Raw genomic sequence first — 21,586 nt, forward strand, 5'->3', positions numbered from 1 at the left:
AAGCAGCGTGTGTCTCCCAGTGATGTTTTCCATTTCTTTGTTTCTCTTTGACAACATACTGTATATAGCATAAAAAAAATGTATGCATGAAAAGATCAGCCCCCTCAGTGCTTGACAATAAAACCATCCTCGTAGGAAACCAGTAATACTCTGTAAGTGTAGCCCACCGGTGGGAAAGACAGTGCTAGTGGATAATGCATAATGAGTGGGTTGTTATTGTTGAATGGAACACCAACAGGTTGGGCGCAGGACCCATAAGCGAAGTAAAGGGCTCTTGTCTCACCCTGTTGGGGTTCATTATACATTATCCTGCTTCTTACACGGCTACTTACTCAGGAAATCAAAAATGTGTAACTAAATATTGATTTGGAAATTATTTCTCTGATTTAAAATGCTTTTATCCACTGCTACATAAACAGTCTGTTGGACTCTTCAGTTAGAGCTGCATCCATAGCAACAGTTAACTTTGTACCTTTCATAAAATGAGCTAACGTAGCTGATATTACTTAAATTAAACTGAACATTTCCACTGATGGTGAGATGAGGTGAACAGATTCCTGTGAACCAGTGCAGCACCTGACTGAGCTTTCCTGCCTCGTCATTGAGTAAATTTACTTAGACTTGAGTTTCTCGGTTTTGATCAGGGTTTTTACATATCCCATTTTCGTGTTTGGGCTGATATTATATCCTGATTTCAGAAACTAGGACAGGCCCATATCCCTTTGTGAAACCAGAGAACTCAGAAAGAAAACAGGACACTGTGGCATGCAGTATTGAATAAGTCAGAATTTCTCCATCTAAACGTCCAAACGTTTTTAATTCCTCATTTACAGAAAAACTAAACTCAGTTTCTTTGTAGCTCCAGAAGTAAGACACTCTCATTGCTGCCACCATGTTTTTGTTTTATTGATTCTATGCTTGGCTGAGGCCGTGCCTGTGCAGATTGTCTGCAGCTGTCAGAAACCGGGGTATGGCGTATTCATGCCATAGTATCCCGTTTTCATTTGGAATTCTCAAGGCGGCAAAATCAGGATGAGGATTTAAACCTGATTGTGAAATTGGGAAATGATAGTATGACATTAAAAAACAAGCATCAAAACCGGGATATTCAAGTCAATGAAAATCACCTGGTGACAGCATCATTGAAACTAAAAAAGTCGACTCTAGAGTTGCATATAGCTTAGCTTAGCTTAGGCCTCTTTTGTTTTGGACAAATTGCTGCTACAGCTTTCACACTCTTCCTTTTTGTGCCTCACATATATTCCCTTTCTTCTTCAAGATAGGTTTTTTATGCTAATAAAAACCTAGTTCAGGGTTATTTACCATGTTGGTAGTGCACCCCAACACATCGCAGCTTGTGGACATTTTTCTAGCAGACTAAAATGAGAACAACATCACACAATACAAAATTGATGAAGAGTGTTTTCCCCTCTGGTGTGGACAGAGTTCTCTTTCATTATAAGGATGATAAACTTTTGACATGTTTACTCTCTTGAGAGAGCTAACAAACCATCTTACAGCAGAAAGGACCACAGCCAGTTATCCTGAAGTTATTGGCTCACAAACAGCAGATCGCTTTATGGCAAAGAATCGGTTTATCTCATGGTGTCAACCCCCTTTTCATCTGTTGGAGTGCAAACTGTTTAATTAGTCCTGATTACAGCAGCCTAGCATGATTACGACCCAGGTCATCTTATGGGCGTTTCCATCTTGCGATTTTGACGTCATTTGGAGCCAGAGTCTGTGCAGTAGGGTCCGGCGGGAGGAGCACTGGTAACACGCCCCGCCCATTTAGCGTACTACCCTGATGACTTACGCAGCCCAGCTACGTCGACAGTGCTCTGCCGGTCTACGAGTGTTATGAAGAAATGTGTAAGTATTCAAAGTCTAATGTTTAAACACTGTGTTTAAAAAAAATAAATAAAAAAAAAACGCTATTTTGATCATTATTGAAAATATGTGGGCTGCTGGGTCCTCTGTTTTTGCCGAAATTGTTCTATATTTAAGCTAGGTTTGCACCACAGACCGTAGATATGATATTATTAATCAAAACTTTGATCAACGAACAAAAACGTTTGATTGTTGGCCCCTTTTTTTTCGTGGGAAACGCCGTCTGCTCTGTGACTAATTATGAGGATATATATGCCTAATGATCCTGTCAGAGATGCCCCGGCTTAATGTCCACACTTGAATTATTTACAGAAGAAATACGTGCAGCTTATGAAGACATGCTGAGTGAACGAGAAGGCGAAATGTGTGAAGCCACCGCTGTGTCTCTGTGTGCTCTGTGCGTCTTGACGCAGTTATCTTTATTAAAACTAAAGATCACACTTGATGATAAATGCACGATATTGAAAGATATTAAAGAAAACTGGTGGATCTATGGTCTTTGTGTTAGTCTAATGTTTTACTCTACATCAGTGATTACATTAGTGTACAAGTCCGGTCCTCTGAGGTCCGTGAGGGATAATGAAGGAGAGACGGCGCTGATGCAATATGTATGAGGCGGACTTTTCAAGAATGATGGAAAGAAAATGATTGCTGAGCTTTCATCAATGTGAAACATTGCTGACAGTTTGAAGATTATCCTGATAATGACAGGGGTCTAAAGGGTCTATCTAAATTGTATAGAATAAATTGTTTACATATCAGCTCAGATCTTTATAGAAAAGATTATTGTGACCTTGGTTTTTGCCTCATGACTCTGTCCTAATCCTCCCTGAGATGAAGTCACAGAGGGTGAGTGATTAGAGTGAAATCAGGACCATGGACAGCTCTCACACAACTCAAAGGCAGGCAGAGGTTACAGGATGTGTAAGTAGAGTAGGATGTGTAAATCCCATCATCACAGACTTAAAGAGCTGAACAAATTGACTTCCTGGATCATCTTTAACCTTTCTATCTATTACCTGTCTGCTTGGCCCGATCAAAGAGCCACAGCACGTTTCAGAAGCCTGCCAACAGCTCTTCAGATGTTAAGCTCTTGCACACAGAGCAGTAAATGCTGGAAAGACGCTGATGAGAGTTGCTTTGATAGCCCACACATCTTTGTATTGGCAGATCAAATACTCATACAATCTAATGCCCAAGTAATAGAACTGACACAGCTCCCTGCTTTGCATGCACATTACCTAAGACTTAACCCACGCTTCCTCCCTCAGACAATTTCTTCTCCATTCCCCCGACCTACTTTTCATTGTCTGTCAAAGCAGAAAAAACAAACACAACAACCAACAGGCTTGTTCGTTTTCCCACCTCAGTGCGTACAGGACGGTCCCATTGGGGAAGATGCGGATCAGCCTGTTCTCCACGGTGATGTCATGGAGGAAGGACTTCTTGGAGTCGACTATGAAGGTGTCCGGGACCCAGAGCAGCTCCACCAGCCTCCCGTCCAGGCTCAGGCTCTTGTTGCCCTCAAACACCAAACGCTCATCAGTCCAGCGCTGACGGAGGAATATGGTGGCCGTGTAGTCCTGCAGGATTTAGGCTCAAAGGTCACACAGAGCTTGTGGACTTTAAACAGTATTAATAACCATGTCAATAATAATATGAGCTGAGCTTTTTGCACACCAAGCTTCTCCTGTTTGTTTCTATTTCATTAGTCAGCTTGTGGGATTTTTTTTGTTGCATTGTTGGATATTGATGGTGTCAGGTCCCTAAGCCCTTTTGTTCCTCAAGCAACAGAAATACACAAAATTGTTTCAAGTCAGCAAAATGTAACATATTATTTTGAGCATTTTCATTGTAACAACATGTTACATGTCCTGTAACAACATGTTCATTGTCCTGATATTACATCACAAGTAGCTACATACATGGTTTATTCTAGGATTATGTATGTGTGTGGAGGGGGGGGGCTTATTGTTTCAGGGCTTCCATCAGGGCCCATATGTGTGACTAGAATACAAAAACCAACTGGTACCAACCAACTGGTACCATTTGAGAAACCACTACAGAATATAATATGGTGAGAGAACTCTCTGCTCTGAACACCAACATCCAACAAAAAATCCATTATAGATACTGTATTAAAGAGCATAACTGAAGCTGAAATTTACATTTTGTCAGTCTCTAAACTTCTTCACATAATGATCTATACTGTCTAAACAAAAAGATTTTATATTTGCAAGTCTTTACATCAACTAACTTAAACCGGGGCTAAACTGTTCAAATTCAAGCCAATTTAGACCAGTTTTCTATTGTCGTCCGACTGAAACGAATTTCAGCCGTTAGTTTTGCAAGAGGCACAACGGCCTGATCGCGGGCTGATCAGACCCCGATCGGTCGGATGATTTACTGGCATGTTTTTAAATTGTGTAGGTACAACTGCTAACACTCATTCAGTGACAGCAGACCGTCGAGTACACTGTACGCCGGGCTTTCAGCCAATGATTTATACAGCTATGAATAAAAAAAGTGCTAAGTGTTTTAAGGCAAGCGCCCCCTGATAACTAAGAGAAAGGTCCCAGTGCTGAGCTCTTCGGGGCTTTATACAGAAAATACCAAAACTCGAGGCAATCCCCTGAAATAGAGAGTTTAACAAAACTAACCACAGAGGGTTTTTAGGTTATTAGAAATAAATAAAACTGTCGTCTTACCATGTTAATCTCTGAGATGGTGTCAATGCTGGCAATGTCCAGGCTCATCCCCACAGTGACAGGACCGTCTGCACACACAGAAGGTAAACAATCAGCTGCTGCATGTTTAAGTTCATCGTATTATATCTGAATGTTTATCTTATTCAGTTTGGGCCCACACATGTTTCAGAGTATTGTTACGGCTGTATGTGTCCCTGTACTGTTTGTCTCTTTCTGTTCTACAGCCCAGGTGAAGCTATTAATTGCACAACGAGGTACACCAGGCCAGTGCTGGCTGCAGAAAGCGAGGCATTTTGAGGAGGCATTTTGGAAGGGGCATTTGGAGTTGGGACTGCTGTGCTGCTCAGTCAGGGATTGTGTCGTTTGTTGTGTTTTGTTTCCAAGTTGATCTTTGTTATCATTTAGTTTGTAATGTTGATAATAAATCCCTTTATTTTGGCTTTGTTAAGGTGTTTAGTGTATTTTAATGGGTCAATGTGTGGATTGTTGTTAGCCCAATGGCCTTATGGCGGGGCGTAACAGTATATTGAGACGACGTAGCAATCTGAGGTTTTTATAATAGAGCATAGTGTTGTGTAATGAAAGGTTATTGAAGGACAGCATATTTTAAAAGACCCCACATTGTCAGCACACCAGCAGCGGCAGTCTGTTAAGTCTGAACCTCCTTTAGGGAATTGGCTCTCCCTGATTCTCCGTCAACTTTGCAGCTCTTTTATGTTTCAGCTTCCCATTCTTCTCCTCTCTCACTTTTCAATCTTCCTTTTTATGAGAGAGAGAGATCACTGAGCCTGTTGTCATAGTGCAGATATCATATCTGTGTTTTAAGGTCTTTGCCATGGACATAAAGCTTGAACCTCTCACATATACATCCCCAGTTATACCTCTATACCAACCGTTTGTCACCTGCAGAAAGAGCTATGCTAGCTTTTAGCTCCTTCTTTCAGCTTTTATGCTAAACTACACTTATTGTGCTGGCTGTGGCTGGCTGCTGGGGTGGAATTAATCTTCTTATGAAGAAAACCATAATAAGTGTTTTACTCAAAGGTCAAACTAATCCTTTAAGGTTGCTTGAGTATTAGAAATAATGATTACGTTTTGAGAAAGGGAGACAATCCTTTTCAGAAATGTCTTTTCAGACTGTGCCGCGGGCTGTCTGTGGAGAGGAGGACACTGACAAAAAGTCAAACTCACCTTGCACCAAATTAACTCCTGCTGTATGTGTGGCTAAAAAAGGCCATAAACCAACAGCACTACATTACATGTGAGTCAATGGTAACAGAATAACAGGAGACATTTGTAGGTAAGTATGTGTCTGCTTAAAAATGTAAACTGATCAATCATTGTGAGCCACAGCAGAGTTAAACTTGGTGTACTCATAGACTGTAAACATTTACGGATGAAGCCTGATTCAATGGCAGATATTTTCTATTTTTAACCAATAAGGTTCCAGGTACCTCAACTTTCAGTAGCTCTCATGGATTGCCCCACAGGAGATGAACTTGTATCTTTTTCTGTGTTATTGGACACCTTTATTAATACATTGTTGAAGAAATGTTTGGTAAGGATTGTATTCCAAATTTGACCAAATATCAGATAAAAGTCCCCGACTATTATCTGACCCCTAAAGGTCAGTTTACAGTCAAACACATTTCTTCATCGGTGCTTTTTTTTCCCCCCTTACGGGTTACAAGCTAACAAATGTGTTTTATATCATCATTGCATGCCAAACCCCTGTTGGTAGGCTGGTGGATATGTGGTTACAGTATGATTAGCATTGGCCTCGTTGAGGTCTGAGATGTTATTGCACATCAACAGCGGAAAACAAACCATAAAGCTACTTTGATGGATTCCTGCAGCTGAGCACAATATTGCTATGGGGAGAGATTTGCAGGAAATGACACTCACCATCCACTGAGATAGACGTCGTTTCTCTGTTACAACCTTCTGAATATTAGATTCTAAATCAGAGGAGCTGTAATCTTAGTTTGAATACTTACAACTATAATTCAGATTTACAAAGATATTAGTATTTAATGCACTATTCACTGAGCTGCATGGATTTCCTCCTCCCCAAGGGAATTTCTAACATTAACTTCTCTCAATCTCGTTTTATAACACACATACCGTAAATCTAAATGTATGTATGTCAGCACATGTTGCTCAGAAGGGACATGCAGGAGGAAAATTGCGGTATATGAACCCATCTCACTCTCTGTCAAAGCCACATTTCCCCTGAGTGCTCTGCCTTTTCCTGTGGCTGCATGTGTCTGCAGTTTCCTTACTGTCAAAGAAAGGCCTGAGGTACTTGTTGTATCCTTTCATCAGCTTCTGAATGGTAGGAGGCAGAATCTCTCCTTCCTTCACTTCTGCGTTGAGCATAGAACTCTCTAACAACCTGAGAACAAAGACAGGGAGAGGAAAAGAAGAAGAGGAGAGAAGCAGAAATATGATTTAGTCTTGTTGTGTGTTTACCAGGTGGGTTTGTCTTCACGAGCAGCACGCTATTCACTGAATCTGCGGGGCATCGATTGAGTTCCACCACAAGTCTTAAAACCATGCTGAGTGAAAGCAGAGATTAAAATGTGAACATGGCGCTGGAAAACCAAAGAACAAAAAGGATATACACACAAAAAACCTTGCAGTGACTGAGTTCAGAGTATTCTAAACCATCCATCTTGTTGTTTTCTGTTCACTTACGCTTTTCAAATTACTGTTTGCTTTCATGGGATTTCTCTTCCCCTCATTCTGTCTGAATGCTATCCTTAAAGGCACATTGAAGTGTGGGAAGATGATTATATTGCTGGCAATTGCGGCAGGGGAAAAGAACACTCATTGCGCCTTGCCCCAGTGGTTTATGTGTGTGTGTGTGTGTGTGTTTGTGTATAAATCAGGCTCTAAATAGAGAACGCCCGCTCTGCAGAGAGGGAGCCCCGGGGGCACGTGTGGTGATGCAAGAACGGGGCTGCAGCGAGACAGATCGGGTCATGTGTAGCGCCAGAAAACATTCATCGGCTCCTACCGACAGAGTCGTCCTCAGTCACTGCAGAATTCAAATGTGTGATAAGCACAGAGAAGGATCGTTATCTCAGTCATTCATTGTTAGCATGAACACGCTGCTTTAAATTCATGCTGGTGCCTTAATCGTTGTAAACAAGTTAATGGAAATGGCTGGCGATCACTTTTAGTTTTTTTTCCTCATACCATTGGGTTTTTAAGTTGTTGTTGTTGCTTCTTCTTATAAAGAAAAGTGACATCCTGTTTCTGTTTGGTGTTAGAAAAATAAAGGTGAGAAGAGAAGCTTTCCTGCTGAGGCCGACCCTGTGATGACCTTGTTTGCAAATGGAAACATCTAAAGAAGAAGAATGTAATAATTTATGGATGATATGATGCCACATGTGACCCATTATAACTGGGTTATGTTGTAGGAAGTTGAAGTCTATGAGCTTTATGGAAAAGAGAATCCAAAGCAGTTCAGCATATTCACAAAGCGGGCATTTTTCTATTCTTTGAAGCTTTAAGGCGCTGTCAAAAGGAGAATGTTTCACAGCTTTGTTCCAGGTTGAAGAGGAAAACAAGGGATTCAGTAGAAACCATGAGAGTTAAACCAACATATTTGATTCCCTAATGGTTACTTTAAAGGCTCAAATATTCTTGCTTTTAAACCACGCTACCTGTAGACGACTGGTTGCCTCGTAAGCCTTAATGTTCACATACCTGTGTACAACGCGTGTTACTGGATAATTCCTATAGTGTATGAATCCAACAGATAGCTGCTATAAAAACATCTAAATAATGACTTATATTACTTATTACTTCACAGATAGGCTGCCTCACTTCCTCAGACACGGACTTCTAGACTAGACCAGCTCCTACAAAAAAAAAAGAAAAAGCCAAAGAAAGTCCTCCCCATGAATCTCAGAACTTGTATCACCTGGCTGTGTCAAATCAGCTTAGTCGATGGGGGAACTGGCTCCCAGCACACTGTAGCTACGCTGCATAAAGTCTCACTCACATGGCTCCGGGCGTGTTGTTTTAGCAGGCAGCAGTCTTGGAAGGGGAAGCCATGTTAGTGACGGCGGTGACAGCACTCCGCCTCTGGCACAGTGCATTATCAATGTGGGTCGCCCTGTGTGACCCTCATTACATTCACAAACGCTTTTTCATCTGTGAAACTGTATAAGTGGGTTCGTCTGTGCGGGTTTCAAAAATAGCTCTCTGCAGCAACTCAAATGAAGACAAAGTAGAACATTTAAAAAGGAGTGATGTGATAAAACAGGGAAGCAAACGGCTGTTATCTGTTAACCATTAATTCATAATGTCACTCCACTCTAGTTTGTGCAAACTCCTTCAGTATTCATCTTTTGTCAAGATTTTCAGTGAGCTAAATTATATGCAGAGGCCTCCTACTCCCCAAAACAGACCAAGTGATACAAACCTGTTAAAAAAAGACCCATTTACTTGGTTTCACATTCAAATAAGTTTAAGGGGGGCTGCAGATGTATTCATGTTGCCCTTAAAGGAGGAATATACAACTCTGACACCTAGTGTTTCAAATGGGTACTGTTGTACAAACTCAAAACATTGAAGATCGCTGTCTCCCCCCGCCCCCTCCTCTCTAGTTTCGATGCTCACACAGGTTGCCATGTGGTGGACACTGAAGCTTCAGTGTTTATCCAGCTCTGCATCGGTCTGTAAACCTTTCTGTGTTCTAACCTCTCTCCATTTTTCAAAAAGCATCTCCAATATTGATCCTAGTTTGAGCACGTTTCTGCTCGTGGAGCTTATTAGAAACATGCAGAGGCTTTTTAGGTCGAGTACAATCACTTCTATCTGAACCACTTCTCTTGCCCACTTCCATCACTGCAACACCTCTGTTGGTTTGTAGTGTGCCAGGCAAACTGAGGGGCGTCCAAAATGGCCGTGTGGGAGTGCCTTAAAACCGCCTACCTTCTCTGGTTCGAGGACATACTGGCTGCTGCATTGTTGTCAGAGAAGCCAGCACTTCAACACTCATGTTTCCTTAATGGCTGATCATTAAGGTCACTTTATAATTTCATTCAGTTTGGACCTTTAAGCTTAGAGTCCTCAAGTGTTTGGAGATTTTTAGTCAAATTCTCATATCAAACAGTAAAAATCTTGATTCAACCTTTAAAACTGTGAGTTGGGTACAGCTGTAGAAATACAAATCAAGGTTGAGAAAATATTCTAAATGTAAAATACATACAGCTACCTGTGCTAAAATCACAGATCTGATTTCTGAGCATGGCAGAGTTATTCATCTTTGATGCTCGGCGTCAGTGATTTGCAGTCTGACAATGAAACGTTGCTTCTTTGACTCTATTCAGCCCTGTAAATCCCCAGACTCTCTAACTTTAGCTGTCTAAGCCTTCACCTGCAGACGCGTTCTCCAACCTGCCAAACAGTCTCTATCCACTCAGCCTTGACAGAGAAAAGAGAGAGAGATAGATCCTTACAATCCTCCCACAATCACACAGGATACTAATGTTAACAACTTTGTTATTATGTGCACGGCGCCATGATCAGGAAGACTGGAGGAGACTTAAAATGTGAGCTGCAACCACACATGAACTCCCACTTTATGCATTCACACACACACACACACACACACACACACACACACACACACACACACACACACACACACACACACACACACACACACACACAAACATCACTCATATTTATGTAGTGTGGGGTCCCTCTCTCCCCAGATGGTAGCAGGCTGAACAATTTCCCAGAATGCACTCTGACAGACCTGACACACCTGCCCACCCGGCTGCCAATCAAGAATAACAGGATGACACACTGAATGGCCACAACTGAGCTGCAGACGGCCTCTGCCATACAAAGTTACAGTGAGCTTTAATTCAGATTTTAACATTACTATAAGCCGAAAACAAACACACCTTCTGAGAACAGTATTTGAGGATAGACTAAAAATAAAGCAGCTTTCACAGGGTGGAACTTCACGTTATCTAATATATAAGGTAGAGGTGGTGGAATGACAGCTCAGTGTCACCTCCCACCCCATCACGATGACGCACCCGCTGGGCCTCCACCCGCTGGGCCTCCACCCACAGACTTAACACATGCAGGTTAAACTTGGCCTGCCTGTAAGGGTGATTGTTTTCTTTCTGTCCATGATTGTTAGCCCTGTGATGGACTGACAGCCTGAGTGGGCTGGACTTTACCTTTGAGCTGTTGCATAAACCACGAGGGATTCTGAAGTCTGAACAGAACTTACTTTGATACAATGATGCTGGAATTTAAAACGCTGGATTTCCTTATTTGTTAGTTAAGTAAAGGAATAGTTAGAGTCTGGATGATTTAACTTAAAAGGGCCAGAAAATAAACTGGATGGTGTCAACCTTATCCATGTACAGGTCCAATCAGTGAGATGATAAAGTGACCTTACTATATGATCAGACATTAAGGAAACATGCTATGTTGAAGTGCTGGCTTCTCTGACAACAATGCAGCAGCCAGTATGTCCTCCTTCTAACTTTAGATTCTGCTCCTGAATGCTCTGGATTTGTTTGGACCAGAGAAGGTAGTTTTTAGGCACCCCCCACACGGCCGTTTTGAACACTCAACAGGCACACCAAAGAGATTTCAGAAATGCATCCAGCAGAATACCACTTCAACTAAAAGCTCAACAGTTGGATGCCAACAGGAGCAGCAGAGTTAGCGTTTTCTGAGCTTGATCTGTCATGGCACTGCAAAGTCACTTTGGATGTAAACAACACCTTCTAATGTGCTAATTGGCTGGTCTCAAGTCACTCCTTCTTAACTCTCTGACCTCAGCAGGGAGGAAGAGCCAGCAGGAGGCTATGATCAGTGTGTCTCTCTTAGTCACAATCACGATCCTCTCCTGCTCCTCTCTGTAACGAGCGCTGAGGTTTGCTTATTCTCCTGTTTGTATCTTGTCCCCTCATTACGTCTCTTCCCGTCCCTCATCTGTCTTCTCATCTCTCTCTCGCAGCATGAGCAGTCAGTGTCTGATGCTTCACTGCAGCACGATGATGATAACTATAGAAAATATTATAGCCGTTGAGTGACTGGTGGCTTGGCACAAATATGCATAAAAATATCAGAAATAATTTATGCTAAATACTCAGTGGTCACCGTTGACTGCATATAAAGAGGACATGCCTCAAAGTCCTCCCGAGTACTAAAATGTTCCTCTCATCGATCCTCCTTGACTCTGCTTATCTGGTGCACTGCAGGAGCCTCATCTGTCAACAGAGCTGCCATTCCTGGCAAGTCACCCCTTTTTTTACAACATCTGTTAATTTGTTAAAATTTAACTGTGTAAAAATGAACACTTTGGCTTTATCATAATGATAAATAAGAACTTTTATAACAGAAATCATGTTTTGGAAAATATTATGTGACGTGTATAAGGGTTTGATAGTGACCCATGTCCCATCTGTTAATATGGAGGCGGGGTCTTTATAACATATGCTGCAGCCAGCCAGTAGAGGGAGCTCCAAAAAATTTTGGGGAAGTTGTCATGTTGTCCATCTTTTTATACAGTTAAAGGCATGGTTGGTAATTTTCTCCAGATCCACTTTCTAAGATTTTGGTTGTAATTGTCTTTAGGTCCTGACAGAAATTAATAACTCATGTGTTCAGAAAAAGGAACGAAGGAAATCCGTCATCTGTATCAGTTGTAAGTCTGTATAAACTTCGACCAATGTCTGCCACGAGGTACCAATCTGATGAACCAATCAGATGCCTCCCTGTCTTCCTGCTCGCTGTCTACACCATGGTGCACTAGCTCGCACTCAAAGCGATGAGGACCAACGGCGCTTGTGCATGTAAGTGAGGGGCGTGGCTTTTGAGGGAGCACAGAGGGGAGGGGGTGCAGACGAAGCACTGAGGGAATGCTACTTTCAAAATCATGCTAGTTTTAGAAAATGACTAACCCTGCCTTTAACTAAAGGGTAAGAAAAGAATCAACAAGTACCTGCCAGCTGTTACCACAGATGATTATAGACTCACAAAGCCATGCACTAATACCAACACACTTCCTGTTTCTCTGTAACTGTCCCTTGAAATAAAGGCTAAAGGCCCTTTAAAATACTTTAATGATAGAGCTGTTACTGGCTGGAGCTTCATTGCCAATGATAAGACAATAAGAGAATGGAAAAGATTTGCCAATTCAACAGCACATCTAAAGTTTCTCTGGCAAAAAAAGGACGTAAAAAGAGATGACGAAAACCAGTTCTGAGCAAAAAGCGAGGGGCGATAAAAAGCACAAAAGCTGGATGACAAAGAAATGTCCAATTTGAAGACGACACATGAAGTAAATACTAAAGCGTGCAGCTTTTAAAAACTGGATACTGAAAAAGAAAATGTTGACCGATTCAAAAGCTACCAGGCAGTAAAAAAAACCTGCCAGGATTCATGTGGTCATGTTAACGTTGTAGCCGATCACCATCACTTAAAATGTTCTGCTCTATCGTGAATTAAAACAGCTGGAAGTTTGGACATTTTTTGCTGGAGAATTTGATTGGATCTGGTATTCAGGAATCTGTGATCTGTACCTCGTCTGATTATTAAAATAGCTTTATGTTACAAGTTATAGAAGTCAGCTACAACACAGAAATGCTATTAAAAGTGAATCCTTCAAGCAAAAAAAAAAAGAAGCTAAGTAGAACACAGTTCAAAGAGAACATCTGGCCAGCAGATATAGTTCAGCTATGAGGGACTACAGCTGTTGGCCCTCCGCTGTATGTACAGTATATAAGCTGTACACAGACTGTATGTAGAGTATACATAGTGAGGCCTGCAGGTCATGCTGATGTGTCTTGTGTTGGATGCTGGACGCATGGGTGGAGAAAACAGCTTCAGACAGAGTACTACAGGGGTGACAGGGCGGCTGGAAATGAAAGACTTAAACCCTGTGGGGGAATTCGCCTTTTCAGATCCTGTTTCATGACATGGCCTCCCTACAGACCCCCGCCCCCCCATCGACAACCCCCCCCCCCCCCTTCCAATGCACATTAGACATCAGTCCTGGCAGCTCTTGCACATTTCACAACAGATTAATTCAGTTGCAGATAAACCCCTGCAGAGAGCTGAGTAACGCTCTCTGTGGACCCCCCTTCTCCCTCTTCCTCCTCCCACTCAGCAGCCTCCACCCGTTTCCCGCTTTTCCCTCATTGATTCTTGTTTCCCTAAACTCCGTCAGCCGGACCCCTCCTCTCAACAATCAGACATCCCGCTCGTACGCCATGATGCTCGAGCTTCAACAACAGGCTTCATTACGTGTGTTCTGTTTCCACACAGGGACCAATTTGGTAAAACATTCCTCCTTCAGGAGCGTGTACACATGTTTTACTAAGTTATGTATACCTCCAAACAGGCAGTGGCACATGCATTTTAAATAGAGGAAGATAAACTTGATGAGTTTTATGGACGGTAATTAAAATATGGCTGAGTACGCTTTCTAACTCAGTCAGTCAAATTAATACTACAAAGCATTTGATCACATTTAATCACATTTAATCACATTTAATCGGCTAATTGGTACAATTTCTGCTCGAGGGGTCGGACCAATAATGTGGCATCATGAATAGAATAAAGTCATCCATTTCTGAAGGTTAACAAAGTGTATGAAATAATGTAGATCCTCATTTGACATTTACAGTCAGAGGCTCAAGTTTAATAAGCGTTCAGACCAACAGCAAAGAAAATACTTGTCTTAAGTTACTAACAAGTGTTTAACCTTGATCAGTCTGCCAATAGAATCAAACATCATCATGTCAAGGGTTATTTTTGTGTTTTTGTCTTTGTCATTAATTATTGCCTTTTAGAGACACACATGAAGGACCTGAGGAGGATGAAACGTTCAACATCCCCAAGCTTTCTTTGAGTAAGCATTCTCAACACAAAAGCCATGAAGTGGATTTGTCTTTGATATAAAACAGTCTTGATCTTGACTCAGTCTCAATCCCAACATAGTTTGGTCCTGTCTTGGTCTCAGTATTTGTAGACTTGACGATAACACTTTTTGCAATCCGGCTCCTTTTAGCAAAAACATTAACTTTCATCAACTTCATATCAGTCAATTTGTGAGTCAGCTATGGAACTTCTGTGGCAAGTCCGTGAATTTAATTGAACATCTCTCAGTTCAACGCTTGATCCAAAGGCACCTGGACTGGTTGAAGATCTTGAAGACGTTTCACCGCTCCTCCTCCGACAGCCTTCTTCAGTTCTAAACTTTTTGGTGGATGGAGCTAGAATTGTAAGCCTCTGTGGATCATTAGCATGCTAATGGTCAAGGATGACATTGTTGGATGAAGCACTGGATGACTGAGAACTGACACAGACAACATCTTTCAGCGTTTTTGCTAAATTCCAACATAAAGATGCTGCAAAATATCACAGACTGCCAGTTGAAAACGATCAGATGTTTGACTAAAAATAGCTGCTGCAAATTCTAAAAAAAAAGACACATATTAAATCCAAATAACTTCAAAGATTGGCATTTTCAAGTCAGATGCCTTTCCTCCTGAGATTCTCGACGCCTGTCCGACAGCGATAGTCTCCCACTGCGAGGTGAATGTGTGAACTCAGAAAGATTTCAGGGGCGGCCTGCATGAAATACTCTTGAAATTTACACGATTGCAAATTGTGTGTGAAAACAGCTATACATACATGTGTTGTGTAAAAATAATCAAAAATCTTTGGTATCATTTTAATCTTGCCTGTACTGCCGGAGCTGCAGACTCACTTCTGCACAGCACCTGTGATGCACGATCACATGCTCAACAACAGAAGTTGGTATATTTCCTCTGTGTGAGCTAAAATTAAACTGCTCCACTGCATGAGCTTCTCTGGTGACTTCCTCACTGCGACATGCTGTTAAATCAGACAAGGCATCCATTGTCTATAGTGACAGGCTGCAATAGACAACAGGTAGAATGTACGGCATTAGCTCAATCCTCGAGGTGTGCCAGAAACTTTAGCCCCTCACTGGATGCCTCGCCTGTCAGGTTGCATTTAACGTTTTCTTTTCTTCTACTGCAGAGAATATTCTTTTTTTTCTTGCCACTGTGAAATGGGATTTGAGGAGAGTCACTGCCGCTCTCATATGCTGAGATTATTCTCTTGCTCATCAGGGACTTTTCCAGGCTTCCTCAGACCCCTCAGCCACTCCGTGCTCGGAGATGCATGGGCAGGAAAAACCAGGCGCCGCAAGAAAAAAAAAACCCTCCTGAGTTCATGTTGCAGGCTTTTGTGGATAAAAGCAGCTGTTTCTCTCTCTTTCATGCTATCCCAGGCAGCTCCCGAAGCTGCACTGCCAGAGAATAGAACATTTACTGGCTTCATAAGCCTACTGGATTGTGAATCTCAGAGTTGTGACATAAAAACATGTGATTTTACTTCAGGCAAATCAGTGCGGATGCTATATATATATATATACTTTTGTATGGTTTAGCCTACTTTGGTCTAATATCTAGCCTGAGTGTAGCAGGCCTGTTAACCCTTTCTAAACAGACCTCTCGCCGGCGGAGTAGAGCGATTGCTTGATTAATCCTGTTAAACGTGATCTAGTGAACTATATAAACCAGAGTATTATTTTTTGTTGAAAGAAAAGTTGAAGGTTTTTTTTCCTAATATGAAGTTGAAAGATTGGGAATCCTGTCAATGGTATTATGCGGTTAAAAAAAAACAGTTAAAGCCCTCGTCCACCAGGGGGCAGTCAAAAATTGGCTTCATGAGATTGGAGTATGCATAATCCTGCATGTTTGATCAAAACATAAAAGCAATCTGAAAGAGATTTTCAAACAAAAATAACATCACCTTTTTGTTGTAAAGATTTGAGGGTTTTAAGCACACTACAGTCCGAGCTGTATTAACCAATCATGTCTCAGCAGGCTTTGGTGCAAGCAGGAAAAACTGTGTATACGGAGAGCAAAAGCAGGCAAAGTTAACTTATTGACATACTGATTCCCATCGGCAGATATCTGACAATGAGTTAGTTATCTCTAAAAAGCAGATATCTGCATGTAAGTGCAGTGAGCAAATTGTTCTAGATCAAACATTTCAACTCAAGTGACAATGAGACTAACGAGAAACAGATGAATGGGCCATCCTTCAGGGGATGTTATGGAAAAAAGAGGTGATGGAAAAGGAAGTCTTGGTTCAAACTGCAGGATGCACCAAATTTACAGAGAAATAGGCACCCCTTCCCAAAAGCAGATTATCATTGTCAGACAATGATAGCTGATGATTGCAGACAACTTTCCAATTTGCTCCAACAAAAAACAAGCGACCTGCTGTAACCTCTTTTCTGGTAAACTGATTGTAATGAACCGATAGAGAGAAACAATAACCATATCTGTAGCACATGTACTTTATGTACACCTAACAACCGTGATAGGTCTGCTTAAAAGTAAAATACCATTCCTCGTGAATTGCAGCCACAGAGTTATGAGGCTTTGCTCATTATGTTTTTTTTTTTTTAATTATACATGCAGGGAGGAAACTTTCTCTGCTGATTATTGAAGGAGAGAGATTTGTCAATGAAATGCTCCACAGCCAATTAAAGTGAAGAATTGCTCACTTTGCTCTATCAGCGTGTCGTGCCCTCTCACATCCACACAGCGCTCAATCAATTACAGCCCGGCACAATCAGACTTAAACAGTATCCTGAATCATACAGTAAATGAACTGGATTATTCATGTCAGTTTTACAGCCTGCTTCTGTCAGTGTTAATTGTGTTCTTAATGTGCGTCAGTTGCCTTTTGTACAGGGTAATTTGTCACTCAAGGAGCTGCTAATTATGACCGCAGTGAACAATTAACAACACAGCAGGAGCTCAGTCTGTAGCTTGGGGTTGGGGTCCCTGTGCAAATCAAAATTTGAAGGGTGGTCTGGTTACTGGTGAGATGCAGGTCACTTCCCGAGTAAATGGTAAATGGACTTGAACTTGTATAAAGTATTTCTAGTCTTCTGGCTACTCAAAGTGATTTTACACCGTAGAGGCTGTTATGTAAAGTGACCATCAGAAGTAAATAATACCATTCATACACATTCATATGCTGCAGCCGAAGCAGCGGGAGCAAATTGGGGTCACATCGGACATGTTGCTGCAGGATTGGGGATGGACCCCCGACCTTCCAGTTGAGAGTCGACCAACTCTACCAACTGAGCCACAGCCCCTACTGTACTGCTGAAGTGCCCTTGAGCAAGGCGCCCAACCCCCAACTGCATAGCAGTGTGTAGCACAAGACTTTGTCTGCTCTGAGGTTGTCAAAAATGAGATACGCACATATTTGCTAAGATCATGAGGGGGAAAAAAACAATCTGTTGTCTAATCAGTGAACATGGATTTGTAAACGATGCACGGACTTGCAATCTTTCAGCACAGTCTGTAAACCGTGTGAAAGGATTTTTTTTAAACTGTGGGCGGGGATTAACAAGCGGCTTTGTATTTTTTTCTCACATTAGCCTCAACGGTCTCTGTGCATATACAATGCTGTTTATTGAACTTCTGACCCCAAAAGCCAAAATGGTGATGGCAAAAAAAAAGCATAACTATAGGATTCCAAAGCTGACTTTAAAAACCAGAGTGAGACTTCATGATGGCTATGTCCACGTCTCATAGATCTTTTAAATGAACACAAAAAAGATCAAACTTATTAAATGACAAGAGGGTGATTCGGATGAGTAAAACAACAGGAAGTGTGTGATTTAACAAGCTGAAGCCAGGTGTATTTCTCCTGTGAGTCTTTCAGAGAAATTAAACAACTCTCTGAACTTGCTGTGAGACAAATCCAGCAGGGTTCTTGACGGGCTTTGAGGACCTGATTGAGACTGATGTTTATGGATCCAAACTCTGACCTCTCTTTGTGCAGTTTAATGGAGACAGTGGCCTGAGGATCAGCCATGAGCCATTGATTGAACATTACATTCAGTCATCCCTGATGGGCGGCTTGCTGTCATGCAGGTGAGCAGGTCCGTGACTGCTTTCTTTTTATGCAAAAGAATTGTGGTCAGTGCTGCAGGATAATGTAGTTTCCTATGAATACATAACACAGAGGTTAATGAGACTGTTTGGTCGAGCTGGCATGAAATACAATCCCTCTTCAAAGGATGCAGGATATGCAAAGGTGTAGACTTTAAAGGCTTAATATGCAATTTTTTGATCCAGCAGATGTCGCCGTTGAGCACCAGCATGAAACCAAAACAACTCACACTGTATTGTTGTGTTAGCATGCTAATGCTATCTTGAGATCTTTATTATGCTCGTATCTTCACACTGCATGTGATCTAGAAACACAGTTAAGCAGTGAGTACAATATGTTATTCTTATTTTCTTTTATCTAGTCGCTCAATTAAACAACTTTTATACGCCGGGGGGATGAGCCGGCCGGTCGTCCCGGCGATGAAAACAAAGTGAAGATAGGAATCGAAAAGCTTGAAAAACATCACAGACAGCAGCAGTTTTGAAAACTGATTATCAGCAGGTTTTTTTTTGTTACAGACAGCAACACATTTACTGGATGTTTTTTTTTTATATAGAATAGCCAAGCATTCTCCACATTCTCCGTCAAAGCAAAAATTACAGTATGATACGATATGATACACTTTGTGCTGTTTGGATGCAGGTGCATTCACAGATCAGCGACGCTGCTGCACACACGTCTCTCTCTTAATGCTTCATCTGTAGCACTGCTTTCTATCAGTCTGTTTAAATCCAAACAACAACAGGGATTGGATGACATATGTCGTACTGATATCCGTTGTCCCCCGAGGATGAATACTGGTTATTTGATGTTTTGTTAATTTTTAACAGGAGGTATGGAACATTTTTTTGGTAGACATGTCTTACCCTAAAGGGACATGACTGACTGCATTGTGTGGGATGAAGGGCTGGTGACTGACTTTCCACAGGGATATGAAGCCTTCAGAAACTGAGTAGCCAGCCCAAGGGGTCCGGGGACAAACTTTTTATTTTATTTTATTTTATGCAAGAGCTTTTTTCTTCTGTGTTAAAAAAATAGAATTAGGCTTTATTGAGGCATACACTATAAGGAGTTGACTTGTCCTATTGGTTTCCCAAGATGAGTAAATTCAGACGTACCTTAACCCAGTAGCAAACAATGGCTCTGCCTTCCTGATAGTAAATGATAATAAATCTGAACTATGTGCTCACACTGTGAGTTCTCACATTGTGCATGATAAATCAGATCGGAGCATCAACAGCTGTCTAATAGAGAGATATGTGTGTTTCAGTTGTCTCATATGTATGTCTCAAATACACACTCACTCGCTCTCTCACACACACACCTACCAGTCTGGAGCAGCTGATCCGGTCCTGATTGACCCAGGTTCGAACCCGACCTGATTTCCGACCACTCTCTCTCTCCCTGATTTCCATCTCTATTCACTGTCCTATCTCTCCAATAAAGGCACAAATATATCTTTAAAAAAAAAAAAAACAGTGCAGAAACCTGGACTAGATGTTTCTTTGGAAAACATGATGAACAGACATACAGGAGAGGATCAGCAAAGAGATGAGACGAAATACTCTGTCCACACGCGCCACAGAAGTCCACACAGAAAGATTTCTCAGAGATGCTTTCAAAGAGACATCAGCTGATTGTGTTGATTTAGTGTGATATCACTCGTTGCAGCTATGATAATAAATCACCCCGCTCCAAACATGTGTTCATTTCATATTCAAATATATCCTCTGGATAAGATAAATCAAGTGGGAGGAAGGGGTCTGAAACAAACACTGAAGCCTGACGTTGTGTTGACAGAATCTACATCACCACCCCGCAATCATCAAGTAATTTTCATTAAGAGAAATCATCAAAGCTGCATTTGACGCCTCTATGGATAATCTATATGTGCCGTACCCGTCCATTACAGACTGGAGCCATTAGTGGGGGAAAAACAAACTCATCAGTTATGAATAAAAATGCAACCATCCAGAAAATCCAGCGGGATAATTAACTGTTTTCATTTCAACGCCAGACGAACTGATTAACGAGCATGTTGGCGGACACAAACATGTCCACACATATCATTACAATATGGAGAGTTACACAAATGATCGCTGATTTCAGCTCCATCGTGCAGTAAAGTACAGTGCTGCTTTACAAAGAAGTACTGAGCTAAACCTCAGGCTATTTTCCAAACCTACAGTATGTGCCACTGTAGCAACCTGTCAAGTTCCTTGAGGTCATGTTTTCCTTTTCATTTAATTTATTTTAGTATTTTGTCATTTCCTGTTTTATTTTGTACTCACCCTTGTCTCTGTCTTTCAGATCGTGCTCCCTGTGTTTTCCCGCCTTGTGTTATTTAGTTTTTGTGTGTTTTTTTTTAGCTAAAATCACCTATAACCAGCCTCAAATTTCTGGAGATAAACCACACACAGAAATGCTAAAATGCACACAGCTGACCAGGAGAGAGCACCTCTTCCATCAAAACTCTCTAAATAAGGAATCTACATTGATTCAAGCTGCCGACAAAAACACAACAATGAACAATAGTTTTTAGGCATCTCATTCTATCCATGAGACGACGTTTAATACTGGATCCTGTGGGTGTTCTCGGGGTTAATCAAGCAGCACTTAATAAAGTTTTCTTGATACGAAGACGAGAATATCGGCAGGGTAAATATATCAGTCTAATTATATAGTCTTAAAGACGCCAACGACCACTCTGCAGATAACTTTTTAATTATAATTTGAAATGCCTCAATCTCTTTAACATCCCTTTTTTTAAGTTTTGATGTTTTTTTGATGGAGGAAGAAAATTCATCAAAGTGGCACGCTGTCTTTAATCTCTTCTCTGAAGCATTTATAATTGAAAAAAAAACAACGTCTTTAAGGAGGAAATGCTGCAGTGATCGGTGAAAATATGTTGCAAAAAATGCAGCTCTGTCCGTTTTTTTGTTGTCCCATCAAAGGAGAAATGCATTAGCACACACTTGTGCATT

General features: G+C 41.4%; 1 protein-coding gene across 1 annotated transcript in view; it reads right to left on the minus strand.

The window, feature by feature from the left end:
• Nucleotides 1–21,586, minus strand: part of LOC109989526 (gamma-aminobutyric acid receptor subunit pi) — a 66,811-nt gene that overhangs the window by 17,555 nt on the left and 27,670 nt on the right. Inside the window, exons 3-5 of the mRNA XM_020641305.2 lie at nt 6,881–6,993; nt 4,599–4,666; nt 3,256–3,473 (exon numbers count right to left, since the gene is read on the minus strand). Of these exons, the coding sequence (XP_020496961.1) occupies nt 3,256–3,473; nt 4,599–4,666; nt 6,881–6,993 (399 nt within the window). The remainder of the gene's footprint in view (nt 1–3,255; nt 3,474–4,598; nt 4,667–6,880; nt 6,994–21,586) is intronic.

Source organism: Labrus bergylta, chromosome 10 (genome assembly GCF_963930695.1).
Source record: "Labrus bergylta chromosome 10, fLabBer1.1, whole genome shotgun sequence".
NCBI lineage: Eukaryota > Metazoa > Chordata > Actinopteri > Labriformes > Labridae > Labrus > Labrus bergylta.